The sequence below is a fragment of the Hemiscyllium ocellatum genome, chromosome 5, assembly GCF_020745735.1.
Source record: "Hemiscyllium ocellatum isolate sHemOce1 chromosome 5, sHemOce1.pat.X.cur, whole genome shotgun sequence".
NCBI classification, from domain to species: Eukaryota; Metazoa; Chordata; class Chondrichthyes; order Orectolobiformes; family Hemiscylliidae; genus Hemiscyllium; species Hemiscyllium ocellatum.
The window spans coordinates 38,431,765-38,449,913 of record NC_083405.1 but is presented as its reverse complement, the minus strand read 5'-3'; the positions used below and the strand labels follow the sequence as shown (position 1 = coordinate 38,449,913).

General features: G+C 36.9%; 1 protein-coding gene across 6 annotated transcripts in view; it reads right to left on the bottom strand.

Moving 5' to 3' along the window:
- Window positions 1-9,577: 9,577 nt before the first annotated feature.
- The window catches only part of cdk6 (cyclin dependent kinase 6), a 239,985-nt gene continuing 231,413 nt past the window's right edge, over window positions 9,578-18,149 (bottom strand). For all 6 annotated transcript variants that reach the window (XM_060824666.1, XM_060824667.1, XM_060824665.1 and 3 more), the window contains exons 7-8: window positions 13,967-14,102; window positions 9,578-13,640 (exon numbers count right to left, since the gene is read on the bottom strand). In XM_060824666.1, coding sequence (XP_060680649.1) covers window positions 13,494-13,640; window positions 13,967-14,102 — 283 coding nt within the window. In that variant the 3' untranslated portion in view covers window positions 9,578-13,493. The remainder of the gene's footprint in view (window positions 13,641-13,966; window positions 14,103-18,149) is intronic.

The window sequence follows — 18,149 nt, the reverse complement described above, 5'->3', positions numbered from 1 at the left end:
CCCACAGTCCAAAGATGTACGGGTCATCTTTAGGTCAATAAGAGACCTAAATATATGTAAATTGCCCATAGTGTTAGGATATGGGTCGGTGTGGACTTGTTGGGCCGAAGGGCCTGTTTCCACACTGTAAGTAATCTAATCCGTGTTTGATGGCGGCCAAGACATTAAACTCACCTTAAACTATTGTGCCCGTAGATGTTTGGTGTCCGCCTCCAGGCAATACATGGTCGGTTTAGACTGTGCGCCGAGTGTCACTGAATCTACCAACAGTGCACAAATTTCTCGTGGTAAAACGCGAATGATGAAAGCATTCAGGTCCGTTTTGGTTCATTCGTCCAGAATGAAGACTGTAATTGGAGCGTCTGATGTTTAACAATTCCAGCATTTCAGTCAACAGTTTGTGTACTTTAAAGATGCTCAGTTACTTTGAAATTTTCAGTGCATGCGTGTTAGTCTATATATAAAAAAATAATAGTGGGTGGCACAGTGGTTAGCACTGCTGCCTCACAGCGCCAGAGAACCGGGTTCAATTCCCACCTCAGGCGACTGACTGTGTGGAGTTTACACATTCTCCCCGTGTCTGTGTGGGTTTGCTCCGGGTGCTCCGGTTTCCTCCCACAGTCCAAAGATGTGCGGGTCAGGTGAATTGGCCATGCTAAATTGCCCGTAGTGTTAGGTAAGGGGCTTATGCCCGAAACGGCAATTCTCCTGCTCCTTGGATGCTGCCTGACCTGCTGCGCTTTTCCAGCAACACATTTTCAGCTCTGATCTGCAGACCTCACTTTCTCCTCCTGCTTAGATATCCAGGCACTATCTAATTGAAACAAAAGCTATCTGGAAAGACCATAATTAACAGCACTGTTCAAAATGATAGAGTAAGTTAACATTCTATTACATTAGAAAACACCTTAATGTTTGGATCATATTTTGCTGATGAGAATAAGCTGTTGTATGACACAAACTTATCATCTAAACTGTCACTATACCAATATTTGTTGCTCATAGACAAAATGCAGTACACCACTGCATTGTTGCAAAACAATTTTATGCTCCATCTGCATTTACACTATTGTGGGATCTATCTTTTCTTATTCTTTCTATGGATAGTAGTATTATTGAATGGGCAAGGATTTATTACCCATCACTAACTGCAACATGAGGTGGTGGTCTTCTCATGCTGAACTGCAGCATTTATGTACACACAGTCTGTTAGGAATTACCAGGATTTTAAGCCACTAAAGGAACAGATATAATTCCATTTCAGGATGGTGTGTAGATTGAAGGGGAACTTGCACGTGTTGTTATCATGCATCTGCTATATTTCTTTTTTAGGTATTGAAGTCCGAGGTTTGGAATGTGCTGTTGGAGGAGCCTGCTTCAGATTGTTTTATCTCACTGTGCATCTACTGTTGAGGGAGTGAATGACTAAAATGGCAGATGTGGTGCCAAAAAAGCAAGCCGCTTCTTGGATGCTGTCAAACTTCTTAGTCTTAGAGCAGCAAACAATTAGCATGGTGTGGAGTTTCCCCAATTGCCTTCATTCATCTGTGACTCAAAGTTGCTCTTTGATCCTGGGCTTCCAGTTTGTGTAGTTCCACCAGCAGCTGGCAGCAATGATGAACATAACATCATGGCTGATCTTTTAGTGCACTCAGCTCCACTTACTGCCTAGGAGAAAATGAGGACTGCGGATCAGAGTAAAAATGTGTGGCACTGGAAAAGCTCAGGCAGCATCTGAGGAGCAAGAGAGTTGAAGTTTTGAGCATAAGCTCTTCAGAAATGTCGACTCTTCTCCTCTGATGCTGTCTGACCGGCTGTGTGTTTCCAGTGCTACACCTTTTGACTCCACTTACCTGCCTGCTCATCATAACCCTTAATTCCCTTTACTGTTCAAAAATCTATTATCTTTGCCTTAAAAACATTCACTGAGGTATCCTCAACAGCTATTCACTGGACAGGGAATTCCACAGTCCTCAACTCAGCTCCTGTTTATTTTGAGGCACTGCCCCTTAGTTCTAGTTTCACCCACCAATGGAAACTGCTTCTATCTTGTCTATTCCCTCCATAGCTTTATACGTTTCTAAGATTCCCTCTCATTCTTCCAAATTTCAATAAATATTGTCCCAGACTACTCAATCTCTCCTAAGCCAACCATCTCAACTTTAGAATCAACCCTAGCGAACCTCCTCTACACCCTTTTTCAGTGCTAGTATATCCTCTCTTAAGTAAGGAGACAAAAACTATACACACTTCTGTAGGTGTACCCTCACCAGCATGCTGTACAGTTGCAGTATAACCTCCCTACTTTTAAACTCCATTCCCGTACCAATGAAGAATAATATTCCATGTGCCTTCATAATTACCTGCTGCAGCTACAAATCAACTTCTTGTGATTCACCACAAAGACATTCAGGTCCCTATGCACGGCAGCATGCTGCAATTTTTCATGACTTAAAAAATTGTCCATTTTGTGGTTATTCCTACTAACATTTACCAACATTGTACTCCATCTGTCATACCCTTGCCCACTCACTCAACCTATCTATATCCCTCTGCAGATTTTCAGTTTCCTCTGCACTTTGCTTTACCACTCCTCTAGTCTAAATCATCTATGTAAGTTGTAAACAATTGCAGTTCAAACACTATTAGCTGTTGATAATACCAGAAACCAGAAAAACACCTTTGCTTTCTGTCAGCTAACCAATCTTCTATCTCTGCTAATACATTATCTGTAACAATGTTTACCTTTATGTGGCACCTTGTCGAATATCTTCTGGAAAGCCAGATACACCACATCCCCTAGTTCTCTGTTGTCCACTGTGCTTGTAATGTCCTCTAAGAATTTCGGTAAATTAGTTAAACATGACCTGTCTTTCATGAACTTATGCTGCTTTTGCCTGATTGGACAATTTATATCCAGATGTCTTGGTATTTTTTCCTTGATTATAGATTCAAGCATTTTCCCCACTACAGAAATTAAACTAATGGACCTATAGTTACCACCCTTTTGTCTATCTCCTTTTTTAAACTGGTGTCACATTTGCTGTTTTCCAATCTGCCAGAGCCACCCCAGAGTCCAGTGAACTTTGGTAAACTACCACAAGCGCATTTGCTATTCTCCACCATCTTTTAGTACCGTGGGATGCATTCCATCAGGGCCAGGATTGCTTATCTTTAGCCCCATTAGCTTGCCCACACTACCTCTTTTGTGATGAAGATAATTTCTTGATCATTAACTCCTTGTCATCAAATGCTGCTATGTCCTTTGTGTCATCCACTGTGAAGACTGACACTAAATACCTGTTTAACACCTCAGCCATTTCTTCATCTGCAATTGTTAAATCTTCCTTGTTGTCCTCTAAAGGACCAATGTTTCCTTTAAACTTTTTCATTTTATATACTTGTAGAATCTTTTGCTATCTGTTCTGTTCTGAGCTAGTTTACTCTCATAATCCATCTTTTCTTTCTTTATAGCTTTTATTGTGGCTGTTGACCCTTAAAAAATTTCCCAATCCCCTAGTTTCCCCAATAATCATTACCACTTTGTATGCGTTAGCTTTCAATTTGATATCCTCACTTCCTTAGTTATCCATAGCTGATTATCACTTTTTTTTTAAATAACAGTCCTTCCTTTTCACTGGTGTATACTTTTGCTGAGCACTGAAAAAGCGCTTTGAAAGTCCTCCACTATTCTTTGCTCCCAGTGTACCTTAGACATCTCCCTCATCCCCAAGTATGAGATCATTAATACTTTGTTTTGTTGCATAGGATCAGATCTAGGATAGCTTGATCCCTTGTGGGTTCCTAAACATACTGTTCAAGAAAAAACTATCACAGATACATTCTATGAACTTCCTCCTCAAGGCTGTCTTGACTGACTTGATTTTTGACCAATCAATATGGAGATTAACATCCCCAATGGTAATTACCATACTGTTTTTACATTCGATTTCTTCTTTGTTTATTGTCCACTCTACTGCGCTGTTATTTGATGGCTTACAGACTATACCCATCAGTGACTTTTTCATCTTACCATTTCAAATTTCCACTGACATTAATTCAACCTTTTCCATCATAGAACCCATATAATTTCTCACTACTGCCCTGATGTCATCCTTAAATATCAGAACTACATTTCCTTTCCTTTTTGTCTGTCTAGCTGATGAGCAGCTAACCTCTAATTTGCAGTTCTGAGCAGGCCAGAATTCCACCACTGGAAATCTCAGTTGTAGAGAAGATGTGTGAATAACCAATTCATTGTCTCAAGAACACAAGTTTCTCTCGGGCATTCCCTATGGAGCTGATGGGAAGTACTCAGTTGGTTCTCTGACCAGCGGTAAAACCATTGGCAACGTGACAAAATTCTGGCCTCTGTGTCTGCTAACAAAATAGTAAATTTTTGAAATGTATTTAGCTGATTCCCCATTTTAAAGAAGATGGGCTATCACTTTCCTTTGACTACTGCTGCCAATTCCAAACCCCAACCCTCATTTACCACCTGGACTGAGAAATGTGGTATTAACCCATGGCGTTCTGCCATTGAAATGGCATATTATTAATATCCCATTTACAGAATTACAAAAAGATTCTTTTGAAGTCACACACATTTCCACAATATGGTACACACTACAATATTTATTTCCAAAATATGATTTAGCAGCTAAGAACAGTTCAAGCTAAAGTAAAACATAAGATAGAGACAGCAAAAGTCCACCAAACACAAGCAGCATTAACATTGGTGTATTTTGCCAATGCAATCTTGTTCCCTATTTAACACATTCTACATTGTAGACCCAGGCAAGGCATAAATTTAGCAGCAAACATGAATCAGGAATGCTCTAAGTACAAAGCTATTACAAAAAAACCTATAAATATTTAATCATATTTGTTCCATTATACATATTTGGTGTCCATACTAATCTAACCACCTGCTTTGCAAGCTTGACCAGTCATACAAGATACTTGAACATATAAATATAATTTGATTCAACACAAGATTGTTTAATCAAAAATAAGTTTTACAAATTAATTCAATTTAACTTGTAGGTTTGAAGATTTATCTGTCATGTAAGTCTATACAGACAATGTCTTTGCTAAAGGGCATAGGAAAGTGACAAAATTACCAATGTTATGAACATCCATACATAGGTAAAATACCTTTTGGACCCAAAGGGAACATGGTCTAGAAAGTATGTTTGAAATATCTCAGATATTTTGCCAGTCTCCTGCCATAACTCCAAGAAGAACCAGGGAATTGGTGGAGATCCAATTGGTAGATCTTCATTGTTCCCCAGAATAAGGGGTGGAACTTCTATCTGTTCTGGATGAGACAAATAGTAGTGGGAAGGAATATGTTAAGCTACAAGTGTGTACTCATTATGGAATTGTTCCAACTGGCAATCAGCATTTATGTGGCATGTAGTATTTTGAAGGAAGGCATATTGGCCTCCACATGAACCCTGAAAATTCAAGGCATTTTTGAAAAATACTCCTATTTTCACAGGGCTGACAGGAATGTCAGGCAGATCAAGGATACAAAGGATGTGGGAGTTTTTGTGGGCATGTAGAAAATAGAGTTAAGGGATGAATTTTACTGAAACAAGGTGTTCTCCCATTAACCCTGTAAAGTTTTCAGGTTTTATGGCTGGTGGGATCTATTGGATGTGATCCAACCATACCTACTGGAATTATATCTGTGGGAATGTCAAGGCATCAGAACATAAAAATGCGTTGGTGTGGCTAAGTAATTAAATGTGAGCAACTTGTTTTAGGGATTGACAGAGTAGGTATAAAAAATGTTTTCTCATGTGAGCTAATTTCGAACGAGGGGTCATGGCTTTAGGATAAAGGGAGCAGGTGTAAAATGGAGGAGGAGAAATTACCTCTCTCAAGAGCCATAGATCTGGAATTTACTACTCATGCTAGGACATTGAGTAAATTTAAGATAGATGGACAGATTTTAAATTAGTAATAAGTTGAGCGGTTATGGAGAGCAGGCAGATAAGTGGAATTGAGTCAGAGATGAGTACAGTCATAATCATATGAAATAGCAGAACAGGCTCAAGGGGCTGAATTGCCAGCCCACTCCTTGTTCTTAAATTTATAAAGCATTTTAGAAATCAAAATTTAGTTATATCAAATATGTATTGGAATTCATTTTTGCAAAGTCAACTTGAGGAAATTGAGTGCACACAAGCTAGTTTATTTCTTTTTCTGTAAAACACTGGAATTCTGACTTACTTCAGTGTAAACCAGAAAAAAAAACTTAAATGACATTTGATAAACAATATTGATCGTCGCCGATGGGACATCTTAAAATGTATTTATGCTAAAATACACGAATATGCATTAATTAGCAAAGTGGTTCACTCACTAAGTTGCAAATTAAACTCGCAGTATGATGTGAATTTTGTTAATACCTGATGTCCATAGTAAATTATGGTGTTTTAACTGAATTTAGATCAGCTTCTGATTTAAACATTGGATACCTTCAATTATACTTCAGATATAAAACATACATCATACTCTTAAGTGTCAGCTCACAGAAGTAACAGCCTATCCGCTGCAATATATCAATGCTGAATGCATGATAAACTGTAGAGTATAATACAATTCATAATCTTATGACTGATACAGACACAGCCAAAAGTATAAAGTGCCATGATGTGTTGAATTAAATAAGCGTTTGTTACAACTGCAGCTTAAATTCACAAATAAAGATTGCAGTGTGTCTTATGTGTTTTGCAACATTTCACTCTGTAGCAGTTCTATGATGACATAGTCAATATTCTAAACTGGCCAGATATTGTTCAAATGTCAAATATTCTAAGTATAATTTAGCTTTAAGGATTAAAACCACTGTTCACTGTAAAATAAATTTCTGATTTAAACAATATTGCTGCTTTATGTGACATATATTCTTGAATAAATAACAAAAAATGCAATTTAGAAGTATTTTGTCAAGATTGTGCTTTGTTGTTTTTTTTATTACTTTGACATGATGTATTATACACAGGAGTACAGTACCAGCAGAACTCTATCTTTAATATTGTGTTGAAGAGAAAGAGATTCTCCTTTGGGCACAATTAGGAAATAAGCTTCAGACTGCACAGGTTAGGTTACAGTTCAAGTTTTGTCTAAAAAGTGAATTTGCATAATAAAACTTAAAATCATCCCATGAATCAGTGCCATTAGTCAGCATAACAGAATACAACTGTTGACTTTTTTTCTTTTGCATTTAAAAGACACTAACTGACATACTTAGCAGCTACAAATGGGTGCAAAGTAAAATTATCACCCTAGGTATTTCAATCTGGGGTCTCAGTCAGTTTTGTGGACAGGACAGGTTTGGAAAAAATATTTTCAGATGAGCTTTAATAATTGTGGAATTTCAATAGATGCAAAGTCTAATTTATTCTTGATTTTCTGCACTGATATTGGAAACTTTTTCCCATTATTTAGTTTTAAATGTTAGTGACATCTCTTTAGGAGTTATTTTATTCCTTAAAGCTGCTTCTTGGAAAATGCCATTTCTGTGTTACTGTTTTTTTTAATATTCATTTATTCTCTCTCTCATGAAGATGTGAGGTTTTACCTTTGTAACTATAGCTACACTGGAAAAAAAATGTATTTTTAGCAATAGGACAACATGCAAAGGTAAAATCTGACAGAATGCATGCCCCATCACTATACTTAAAAGCCAAAATGAAATTGCAGGACAAGTGTCACTTTTCCATTCAATTTTTGGCTAAAATTAGAATGTTCTGAAATCCCAATCTTTGGATGTAAGATCTGTGGAAGAAACGTCTGATGGAACTGCCTCAGTTACACAACTTTAAAATAATCATGCAGTTAAAATGAATTATTCGTGCTGTAGAAGATGTGAACCTTCAATGTGAATACTGTATGCTTTCATCACAAAGCACAGTGCTGTTTCACCTGCCAATCACAGACTAACATTTCGTTTTAGAGTTGTTGGATATTGGTCAGAAATAGGAACGTTGGTTGATTTTCTATTTGCTAACCATGGATACTCAACGTAAATGTAATGTCTCATACTTCTACCCAGTTGTGATTGTACACAGTGGAAATTGAATTTGGGACCTTCCTTGTCCAGCTTTTCATTATCCTATTAAACTATTCAGCATATCTAACAATTTAAAAATTGTTTCAAAATTGCATATATACCATAAGAACAATTAATGCATAACGTTGAAATCGAACATAGCCCACAACTGTCCAAACTAAAGCAGCACTTTGTACCAAACCTCCATGATTTTACACTGCAGCCTACTTAACATTGCTGTCAGAGTTTAAAAGGTTTGCAATCAGTTACATGCAGAGCCATAGTGCTCTACTGAAAAGCAAGGTCACATTATTAACCCACTATTACATGGTCATGCTCTCTGGTGTGACATATTTCTCAATAAGATACTTTTGTTTTTTTTTCCCTATTCACTAACAATGAGCCTGTTTAACACCATACAAATGCTTATTAAATTCATATCAAATTTCTCATTTCTATTTTAAATTTGGGATATTACCTCAAAATTAACTCAAAATACCCTGTGAAAGGGTATAATACTTGCCTCATGTTTTCTGTTTTTTTTATAATTCTGTTGTTGGCAGTTATCAATGCTTAGACCATTGGGTAATGTATGTGCCAATCATTTTTCTGAAATACCTTAAGCTCTGTGGTTCCTGCAATGTTATTTACTTTAACTTAACTTATTTGTTTTCAATTGTTATTCACTCCCAAAATTCCTTTACCTTTCCAATGCTCACTCAATACCTGTTTAACACCCATTCTCAATTCTCTTTTATCACATTCTTTGTCTGTCTTCCTCTCAATACAAAATAATGACCATGGAGGAGGAGTATACAGTATGTTTGGAACATTGATTAATTTGAAAATTGGATAACTGATGAGACATTATATATTTAACAAGATTATCTTGCTCATTGTTACAAAAATTACAAGAAAACAAACTGACATTTCTAGCTGTAATCAAATGCTTCAACAGTTTATTCCTCATCTTTAAGGGTCTGAATGACAACATTTGTTTTACTGAGCAATTTCTGCTTGACTAAATCTTCTTTGTTATATTTTTCCCAGAACTCCATTAAAACACAATGTTTGATACAGAAATACTTCGCAAGTTATTATTTTAAATGGTTATATTGGATTAAGATCATTAGTAGAAATGCACTTTCTGACTGCAGTATTTTCATTAAAAATGTGAATATACTGTCATTTAAGTGCTATTTCTTGAATTATTTGTTGAAACATTAGAAATACCATCACAGCCACAAATGGAAAAAAAATCACCAACAGCCTCCTAGCATTTATATCAATATTAGCAACTAGCTATGGCTAATGTTTCAGTGAACTCAACAGCCTGTTTAAAAACTGCACATCATATTAGTGTTGTGAAATTAGTTGAGACATTTGACAGCCACTATTTTGCTCTATATACAAGTAAACTTTCACTAATTACATGCAAGTATTATAAATCAATGGTTAAAAAATCATAATTTTCATGAAAAGTTGTATTTAAAATTCTTTGACAATGGATAATGAAATCAAATCAATGCAAATCTGCATTGCTAACCTTTTCATTTAGGACAAGTTTCTTTAATTGTTTTTTAGAAATGAAATTGTAAGGAAATGTGTCATTATTAGATATATTTCATTGTAGCTGTGGCAACACCTCTTGGCTTGCAGTTTTACTTGCTATGTACAGTACAGTGCTGTTTTAACTGAAATGTCAATCTAATCCACTGATTAAGCTAGAGTTTGAAGTCAGTACAGAAAACTTCCATGTTGATGATGCTACGACCACAGGTACATCATGTTTGATACTCAGTTTTACCTGTTCTCAATGAGGATGCAACATACAATAGTCTCAAGGCAGGCAATTAATGCAAATCATTATTATACACTATAATGACTGTCATTGATTTATAGCCTGAACTATGGCTGATTGACAATAGAGTCATGGGATATTGAAAATCATATCTGGGTTACCTAGATTCTGTAGTGATATTCACCAGGTACATAAACTTCACTGGCTTTGTTCAATAGACAGTGATCCATGAAATCAACTAGGACTGCAGATGCTGGACATCAGATTTGAGAGTGGGTTCATGCCTGAAATGCCGATTTTCCTGCTCCTTGGATGCTGCCTGACCTGCTGTGCTTTTCTAGCACCACTCTCGACAGCAATCCATGAAATCCTTAACTGAACATTTTGCACAGAACTTTGGGAATTTGAAATATATATGAATCTGTGTACAGAAGTAAAGCTTTATTTTTAATACATACTGCAAAAAGAAACAAGGTTTTCTGATTTTATGAGCTATGAAATGTGGGAGCTCCACTGCTATCAGTTTCTTTGCAATTTATTTGGAAATACACTGGGCTACATCCTAATTATTAAGCAAATGGTTAAACTGTATAATGTACCTATTGCTTACGATTTTATTTTCAATTTAAGACTTAAAGTTTACTATGTAGAATAGAACTTGAGGCAGCCTCTTTAAAACTCTGTTCCATGGCTTGTAGGAAACCAAACAGCACTGTAAATGGTATGAGCATTGGACTGTTTCATTGTTGTTTATTTCTTAAAATTAAAACAAAACTGACATCCAACTGTCCACTAATGGCATTAAGATTTTTTTCCACAAATGGGACTTTGATAATATGCTGAGAGTAGGGCGGGAATGAGACACGGTAGTGAGAATCATAGTTTGGAGGATGGGACAATGGCATTGCAATATCTGAAAGAACGTATAGCAACCTATAAAATATGTTTGTTTCGCAATATTGTATGTCACTTATTGCCCTGAAATAAAAAAGGTGCTATTAAAATAACACACATTTCAAAACAGGACCCAGAAACCATAAAATAATAGTAATTATTTGGCAGAATGGCTGGTTTTTGATGCAGTCATGCCAACAGCACGAGTTCGATTCCCTCTCAGGTTTAGGTTATCAGGACGGTTCTGCCTTCTCAAACTCTCTCCTTGCCTGAGGCATGGTAACCCCCAGGTTAAATGTATTACCTGTCATCTCTTTCTATGACAGAGCAGCCCTCTGGTCACCTTGGACAATGGTGACATTACCTTTACTTCATACATAAACTAAACTGCAATGATTGTTCCTTAAACAGGAAATGTTCCCTATATCATTTACTGTTTCTTTTGCATTTTACTTTTTTCCTCTTTGCTGACCCATTCATCTACTTCTGCTTTTCATGGCCATTTCTGTTGGAGAACAGTGGTCTAATACTACAATGGCAGTATGTTTAACGATGATTATGATTTCAACTGAAGACAAAAGAAACACTTTATTACAATAGGATGGAAGATGTTTGCTACAAATCCACCTCACCTATTTTAGAAAATACAGTCCTAGAGCTCTCCTGAAAGATAAAAATATTATATAGAAGCACCATAGTCAAATTAGTTGCTGAATGTTGGTATCATGTAGATACATTTCAAAACACTATTAATTCCCCTGAAATTGACATGTTAGAAAGTTTATAGCTTCAGTTTAATATAAATGTCTTGTTAAAATATAGGTTAAAATTATCCCCTTTATTTTATGCCTTTTAAACAATATTTACAAATCATGTTGATGCATAAGCTTCATCTGTACTGACATAAGGCTGAACACATGCATTTCCTAGTTGTCGAGATCAAAGATATACCTCATCAACACCAAAGTCTGTTGTAATCAATATTTTGTTTGCTTTTCATCAGTCACTGAAACAAAGACTGGCTGCACAACTTGTTACATATAAAAGTCCCTTGCAATATTATGCTACTTTAACATGTTCAACCCTCTTTATTCATAGTACATCAAATATGCCTTTCTCACCATGCTTTAATTTTTGTAAACTGCAGTGTTTTAATATGTGATTGACGTACTTATTTGTTTTCACCTTTACACAATACAGTCCTAAAAGCCATCCAGCAATGATTTCTTACCAAAGCAAGTCTATCTCAAAAGAAAAACATAAATATTAGCTATTATATGAAACAAATTGTTTCTTGAGGCTGATTTAACATTAATCCAGATTTATCTGTTAAATACAAGCACTTTGTGATTACCAATCTGTATTGTCAAGAGTTATTTGAAGCTGATGGCTTTCTACTTGAACACAACTGATACAGTACAGTTTATAAGAAAGACACTAATATGCAATGGATTCGATCATAGTTAGTGCTGTATTGCACTACAATGATTCAACTATCCATACATCTGTAACATTGCAGTTTGACTGGGATGCCATCCATCCAGTTTGCCCAGCCAGTCTGCTTTATCTGGCAATTTCCAAAACGTAAACTTGTGACAAGTCTTTTTTTAAACACAAACTTAATTTTTAATATATTTCTGTATTTTTATCTGCACGGATCAGGTATTGAGCCTATACCATGTCCTTAAGATGTGACTATCCAGTTTTAAGTTCAGCAAATGGTGACAACCCCAAGTTGAACACACATTACCTCTTCATAACATTCTGTAAGTACTAGGCATGGAGGAGCGTTTGTGAAATTTGAAGATCATCATAAATTGAAAATGTAAGTGATTCATTCACTAGCTTTTTCATTTTGCATTTAAACATACTGATATGTGTTAAGCATCTTATAATTCTACAGATATATTTTTCCAAATTCACTGCTTTGTCTTCTGTTACAGTATATATAAAAATACCATCTAAAACAAGCATCTTGTATAAATGCAAAAAAGTAGTCATGATTTTTTAAAAACAATGTTCCTTCTTATTGGCAAAATATGAAGCAATTCTTTAAAATCCAACTGTTCTGTTAAAATCTTTTGTTCCAGCTAATGCCACAGCAATCACTTCTGAAATGCTTTCCATATTGGTTGATATAAAACACTGTTGATACCCAAATGTTCACAGCACCTTGGGCAATGGTTGAAGAAAAATATCACTTTTAATGGTTTATTATTCAAAGATCATTTAAAAAATTACATTCTTTCTTCAGTGAGGACATTTAGTATGTCTTTTCTTTTAACGTAACAAATTGTGGCCTTAGCAGCTGGAGAACAAACTCTGGCAGGATTGGCAGTGACTGTACTTGGTAGTTTGGCAGTGACTTTATCCCATTTTTCCAAATACTTCACATTTGCAGCACGCCACATTCAGGTAACAGGATTTTGCAGCATTTGTGAATAGACAGCAGCTAATTGAGTCCAGAAATTTCCTGGGGCAGGATGGATAGGGAGGAGATGGCGGAGGAGCCGCAACAGTTTTTGCATTGTTTCATTATATAACCGATTGATAGTTTACTGTTAATCAAGAAAGCACAAGAGGCATATTTTAAAAGCAGCATACTGTAAAATATTTGAGTTGTCAAGTAATCTTTGCAAGAGTATAACGTCTGACCAAAAATTCAATGCTCGACAAATGAAATCGTACTACGAAATCAGCACATCTTGCAGCTTTGTGCATTTCTGGTGGATGTTAAGCTGTGTTCCCCTCTGAAGAAGACTGGCTTGAAGATAGACACAAGTTCTGATTCTCAGTGTATTTCTCATGGTCCATAAAATATTGATGGGACAGTGCACTGAAAGCAGATATTCTCTTCTCTGGGTTAAAGGTTAGAAATTTCTGTTTTTTAAAAAAAAACAAACAGAATAAAAATAAAATACTGAGTTACAATTAGCACAAGATTAGCCAAATGCACATTTTTTGTCAAAGCTCAATTAACAGTAGCAAAACAATAATAGCTCTGAGAAATTCCTAGTCATGATCTTTCAACAAAGAAATGCAGAGTTTAAGTAAAATCTATAAATTCATAGATATCCACTATTTGAGAAAAATCATATAAGTTGGTAAATTTTCATGTTGATTTGCCAGGTTTTAATAATAAAAATTGCATTTGCTCACAAAAATTAATTGTACTGTTAATGAATAACGTATGAACACAAGCATACCAGCAGCAGGTCTTTCCCTGGTTCATTTATCTCTGGTACTAAATCCTGTATTGGTTGTGGAGATCTTGTTGAAAATGCATCTCTTGGTAGTGCCACATCTAGAGGCCAGTCATCCTCACTTGGAAGACCAAGTACACTGTATGAATAGACAATACTTTAACTTGTGTGCAAAAGCAATTTAAAAACAAAATCACATTCACAACAATTAATTGGTTTGAAGTTATATTTTATAATGGAACATATTTAACTCTAATTCCTCCATTTTGTTTCTTTTCCCTCACGTAACATGTGATTTCACCTCAAAGAGTGCACAGGCTGCTTTATGTCAAATATGAATCAATATTATCCTATAGTTATCTTTCAGAGAAACCTTAAGTTGATTGGGCAAGTTTTTTGAACTTCTTTTCCTCACTGAGAGAAGTGACCATCATTCTTTAATCGGTCAGGTAACAGATGAGGAATTCCTCTTTATGAAAAGCTGTATTTTTCTCTGTAACTATCAACCTGCTTTAAAAAAAGTCAGTTTCAGGAATCACAGGTTTCACATCTGATTTTTGTGACTGTAGCTATTTGAAATAAGACCATAAGATATAGGAATGGCCCATCGAGTCCTCTCTGCCATTTAATCATGGCTGATGCGCATTCCAACTGATTTCTCAAATGTTAGTTTTGATCTCTTTGCACTTTCTCTGCAGCTCTAAGACCATATTCTGCATTGTGTTCTGTTACCTTGATGTACTTTGTACAGCAAGATCTGCTTGTACAGCATACTGAACAGCACCATTCACTGTATTTTGTTACCATGTGACAACAGTAATCAATCACCCCATATTAATGGATACGATTATTAATGTTCAAATAACCATATTGTTGCTACTTTAAAATTTTTTGATACTTTTCTCAATGTCAGTGGGATCTGAAACACTCCTCTTCCTCTACTGTGGAAGGCAACTTTACTGGCATTGTGCAATTATTATTATGACAGTTAAATGTTAGAGTTATAAATGTTTATTGTTATAAATGATGTGGAGGAGCCAGTGTTGGACTGGGGTGGACAAAGTTAAAATTCCCAAAACACCAGGTTACAGTTCAATGGGTTTATTCGGAAGTACTAGCTTTCGGAGCACTGCTATCTGAAGAAGCAGCAGCACTCTGAAAGCTAGTGCTTCTAAATAAACCTGTTCAACTATAACCTGGTGTTGTGTGATTTTTTAACTATTGTTACAAAATAATACCTGACAGCAAGGTTAAATTTGTAACATGAGTAAACTTGACATTTTCACTTGTTACCCTGAACCCTCAGAGTTGTCTCTGACAAAATGTTGTATGTATATTACTACTGCGAATTTGGAGGAATGGTCAAGTCTAACAGAAATATATTTAGTTACTTAAATGTGCCACCGGAGGGCGGTGTTTACCCCATTTGCTAAACTATAGGAACAGGAACATATTTGTCAATGCCATTGGAAAAGTAACACATCTGTCACTCCCTTACCTAAAATCAAATATGCTGTAGAAATGACCTTAAATATTTTAATAAATTGATGTTACTGTAATGAGAATAAATACATGAAACGTGTGTATTTGTGCCAAGAATCAGTCATTATAATAAGACCATTAGATATAGGAACAGAACCTTGATGCAGCTCTGCCTTTCAACAGGATCACGGCTGATCCAACACTCCTCATATCCTCTAACAGAACAAAACATTTAAATAATTTTATTATCCTGTTTGAAAGAATAACAAACAATTTGTGAATGTTTGCCTGGCAATTCTTTTGATCTGGAAATATGGTTTCAGGATGTTCTGGTGAGTGGTGGAGGAATTAGAGACAAATATTGGTTATGTTTTGTGTCTATCTGAAATTCCAGTGTCAAACCTCTCTGTTTTCATATTTCAACTGCTTCCCCCACTCTTGCCCCCTCCGTGCCAGCCTTTAATGTCTTCAAAACTAAAAATGTCCGCCATGTCAGCATACATAACATGATAGGTTCCGATCCAAATACAACTGGTGTTGCAGGTTTTAAAATATACTTTTTGTTCAGAGATTTATAGTGAGTACAGTGCCCTTTCCTGTGTTCCCATGTTAGTGACCATGACACCTTGGACAGGTTCAGGGTACATTTGCCAACTAAGGAATAAGTTCCACTCCAAATCTGATCTGCCTGCAGAATGTCGCTCCAACAATTTACATCTTGTTTTTTACTCCGATCCAATATTTGTGCTGTCAATGTTGGGGAAAGATCTATGCTGCCTATTCTTATGCACTCACTGGCACATTAGTGCCATAATGTGTGGCAGGACAGATAGGCAAAGTGATGATATATCGACCGTATGCATGTCAGTGAGGTGGAGAAAAGTGGCTGGTAGAACTTTTTGAGCAGTGCTCCCAAGTATCCACATCATTTGCCGGTCTCCTATATCACTAGTCTATTATCTCTGGACTGAGAATTGTGGATGGTAAACCTTCTCATTTTGAATTGATAGAAACAGGAACAGGAGTAGACCATTCAAGCCCTTCAAATTTGCTCCACCTTTCAATATGATTGTGGCTTATCATCTAACTCAGTACCCTGTTCTCAGTTTCATCCCATAGCCTTTGATCACTTTTGGCTGTACAAACTATATCTAACTCCTTCTTTAATATATTAAATGCTTTGTGCCTCAACTGCTGTTTGTGACAGAGAATTCCATAGCCTCACCACTCTTTGGGTGAAGAATTTTCTTCTCATCTTAGTCCTAAATAGCATACCCTATATCCTTGAACTGTGAACCCTGGTTCTGGACTCCCCAGTGATTGGGAAGGTCCTTCCTGCATTTACCCGTCTCATCCTATTACAATTTTAAAGATTTTTTTTAAGAAGGTCTCCCTCGCTAAATGAGTAGATGATTTGATCCTGTAATGTCATTCTACTTCTTTCTTGAGACTGAACTCAAACAGAGAATTATAGGTTAGTAATCATCCGCCGACATTCCCACCACCGCCAAACGGACCCCACCATCAGGGAGAGATTTCCCTCCCCACCCCTTTCCACCTTCTGCAAAGACTGTTCCCTCTGTGACTACCTGGTCAGGTCTACGCCCCCCAACAACCCACCCTCCTGTCCTGACACCTTCCCCTGCCACCACAGGAATTGCAAAACCTGCGCCCACCATGTGACAACAGTAATCAATCACCCCATATTGATGGATACGATTATTAATGTTCAAATAACCATATTGTTGCTACTTTAAAATTTTTTGATACTTTTCTCAATGTCAGTGGGATCTGAAACACTCCTCTTCCTCTACTGTGGAAGGCAACTTTACTGGCATTGTGCAATTATTATTATGACAGTTAAATGTTAGAGTTATAAATGTTTATAAATGTTCATCTCCATCCAAGGCCCTAAAAGAACCTTCCACATCCATCAAAGTTTTTCCTGCACATCTACCAATATCATTTATTGTATCTGTTGCTCCCGATGCGGTCTCCTCTACATTGGGGAGACTGGACGCCTCCTAGCAGAGCACTTTAGGGAACATCTCTGGAACACACGCACCAATCAACCACACCATCCTGTGGCCCAACATTTCAACTCCCCCTCCCACTCCGTCGAGGACATGGAGGTCCTGGGCCTCCTTCACCGCAGCTCCCTCACCACCCGACGCCTGGAGGAAGAATGCCTCATCTTCCGCCTTGGAACACTTCAACCCCAGGACATAAATGCGGACTTCAACAGTTTCCTCATTTCCCCTTCCCCTACCTCACCCCAGTTTCAAGCTTCCAGCTCAGCACTGTCCCCATGACTTGTCTTACTTGTTTATCTTCTTCTCCACCTATCCACTCCACCCTCCTCCCTGACCTATCACCTTCATCCCCATTCCCATTCACCTATTGCACTCTATGCTACTTTCTTCCCACCCCCACCCTCCTCTCACTTATCTCTCCACCCTTCTGCTCTACTCTTGATGAAGGGCTTTTGCCCGAACTGTCGATTTTCCTGCTCATCGGATGCTGCCTGAACTGCTGTGCTTTTTCAGCACCACTCTAATCCAGAATTATGTTGTAGTACATCAAACACAAACTATTAAGATCTTATGGTCATTAGTTAATGAATTTGCACTTTCCACAAAACTTAATGTAAGGTATATGTGGCATGACTCCTTGACCACTGCATTTGAAGTTGCAAGAGAGAGAG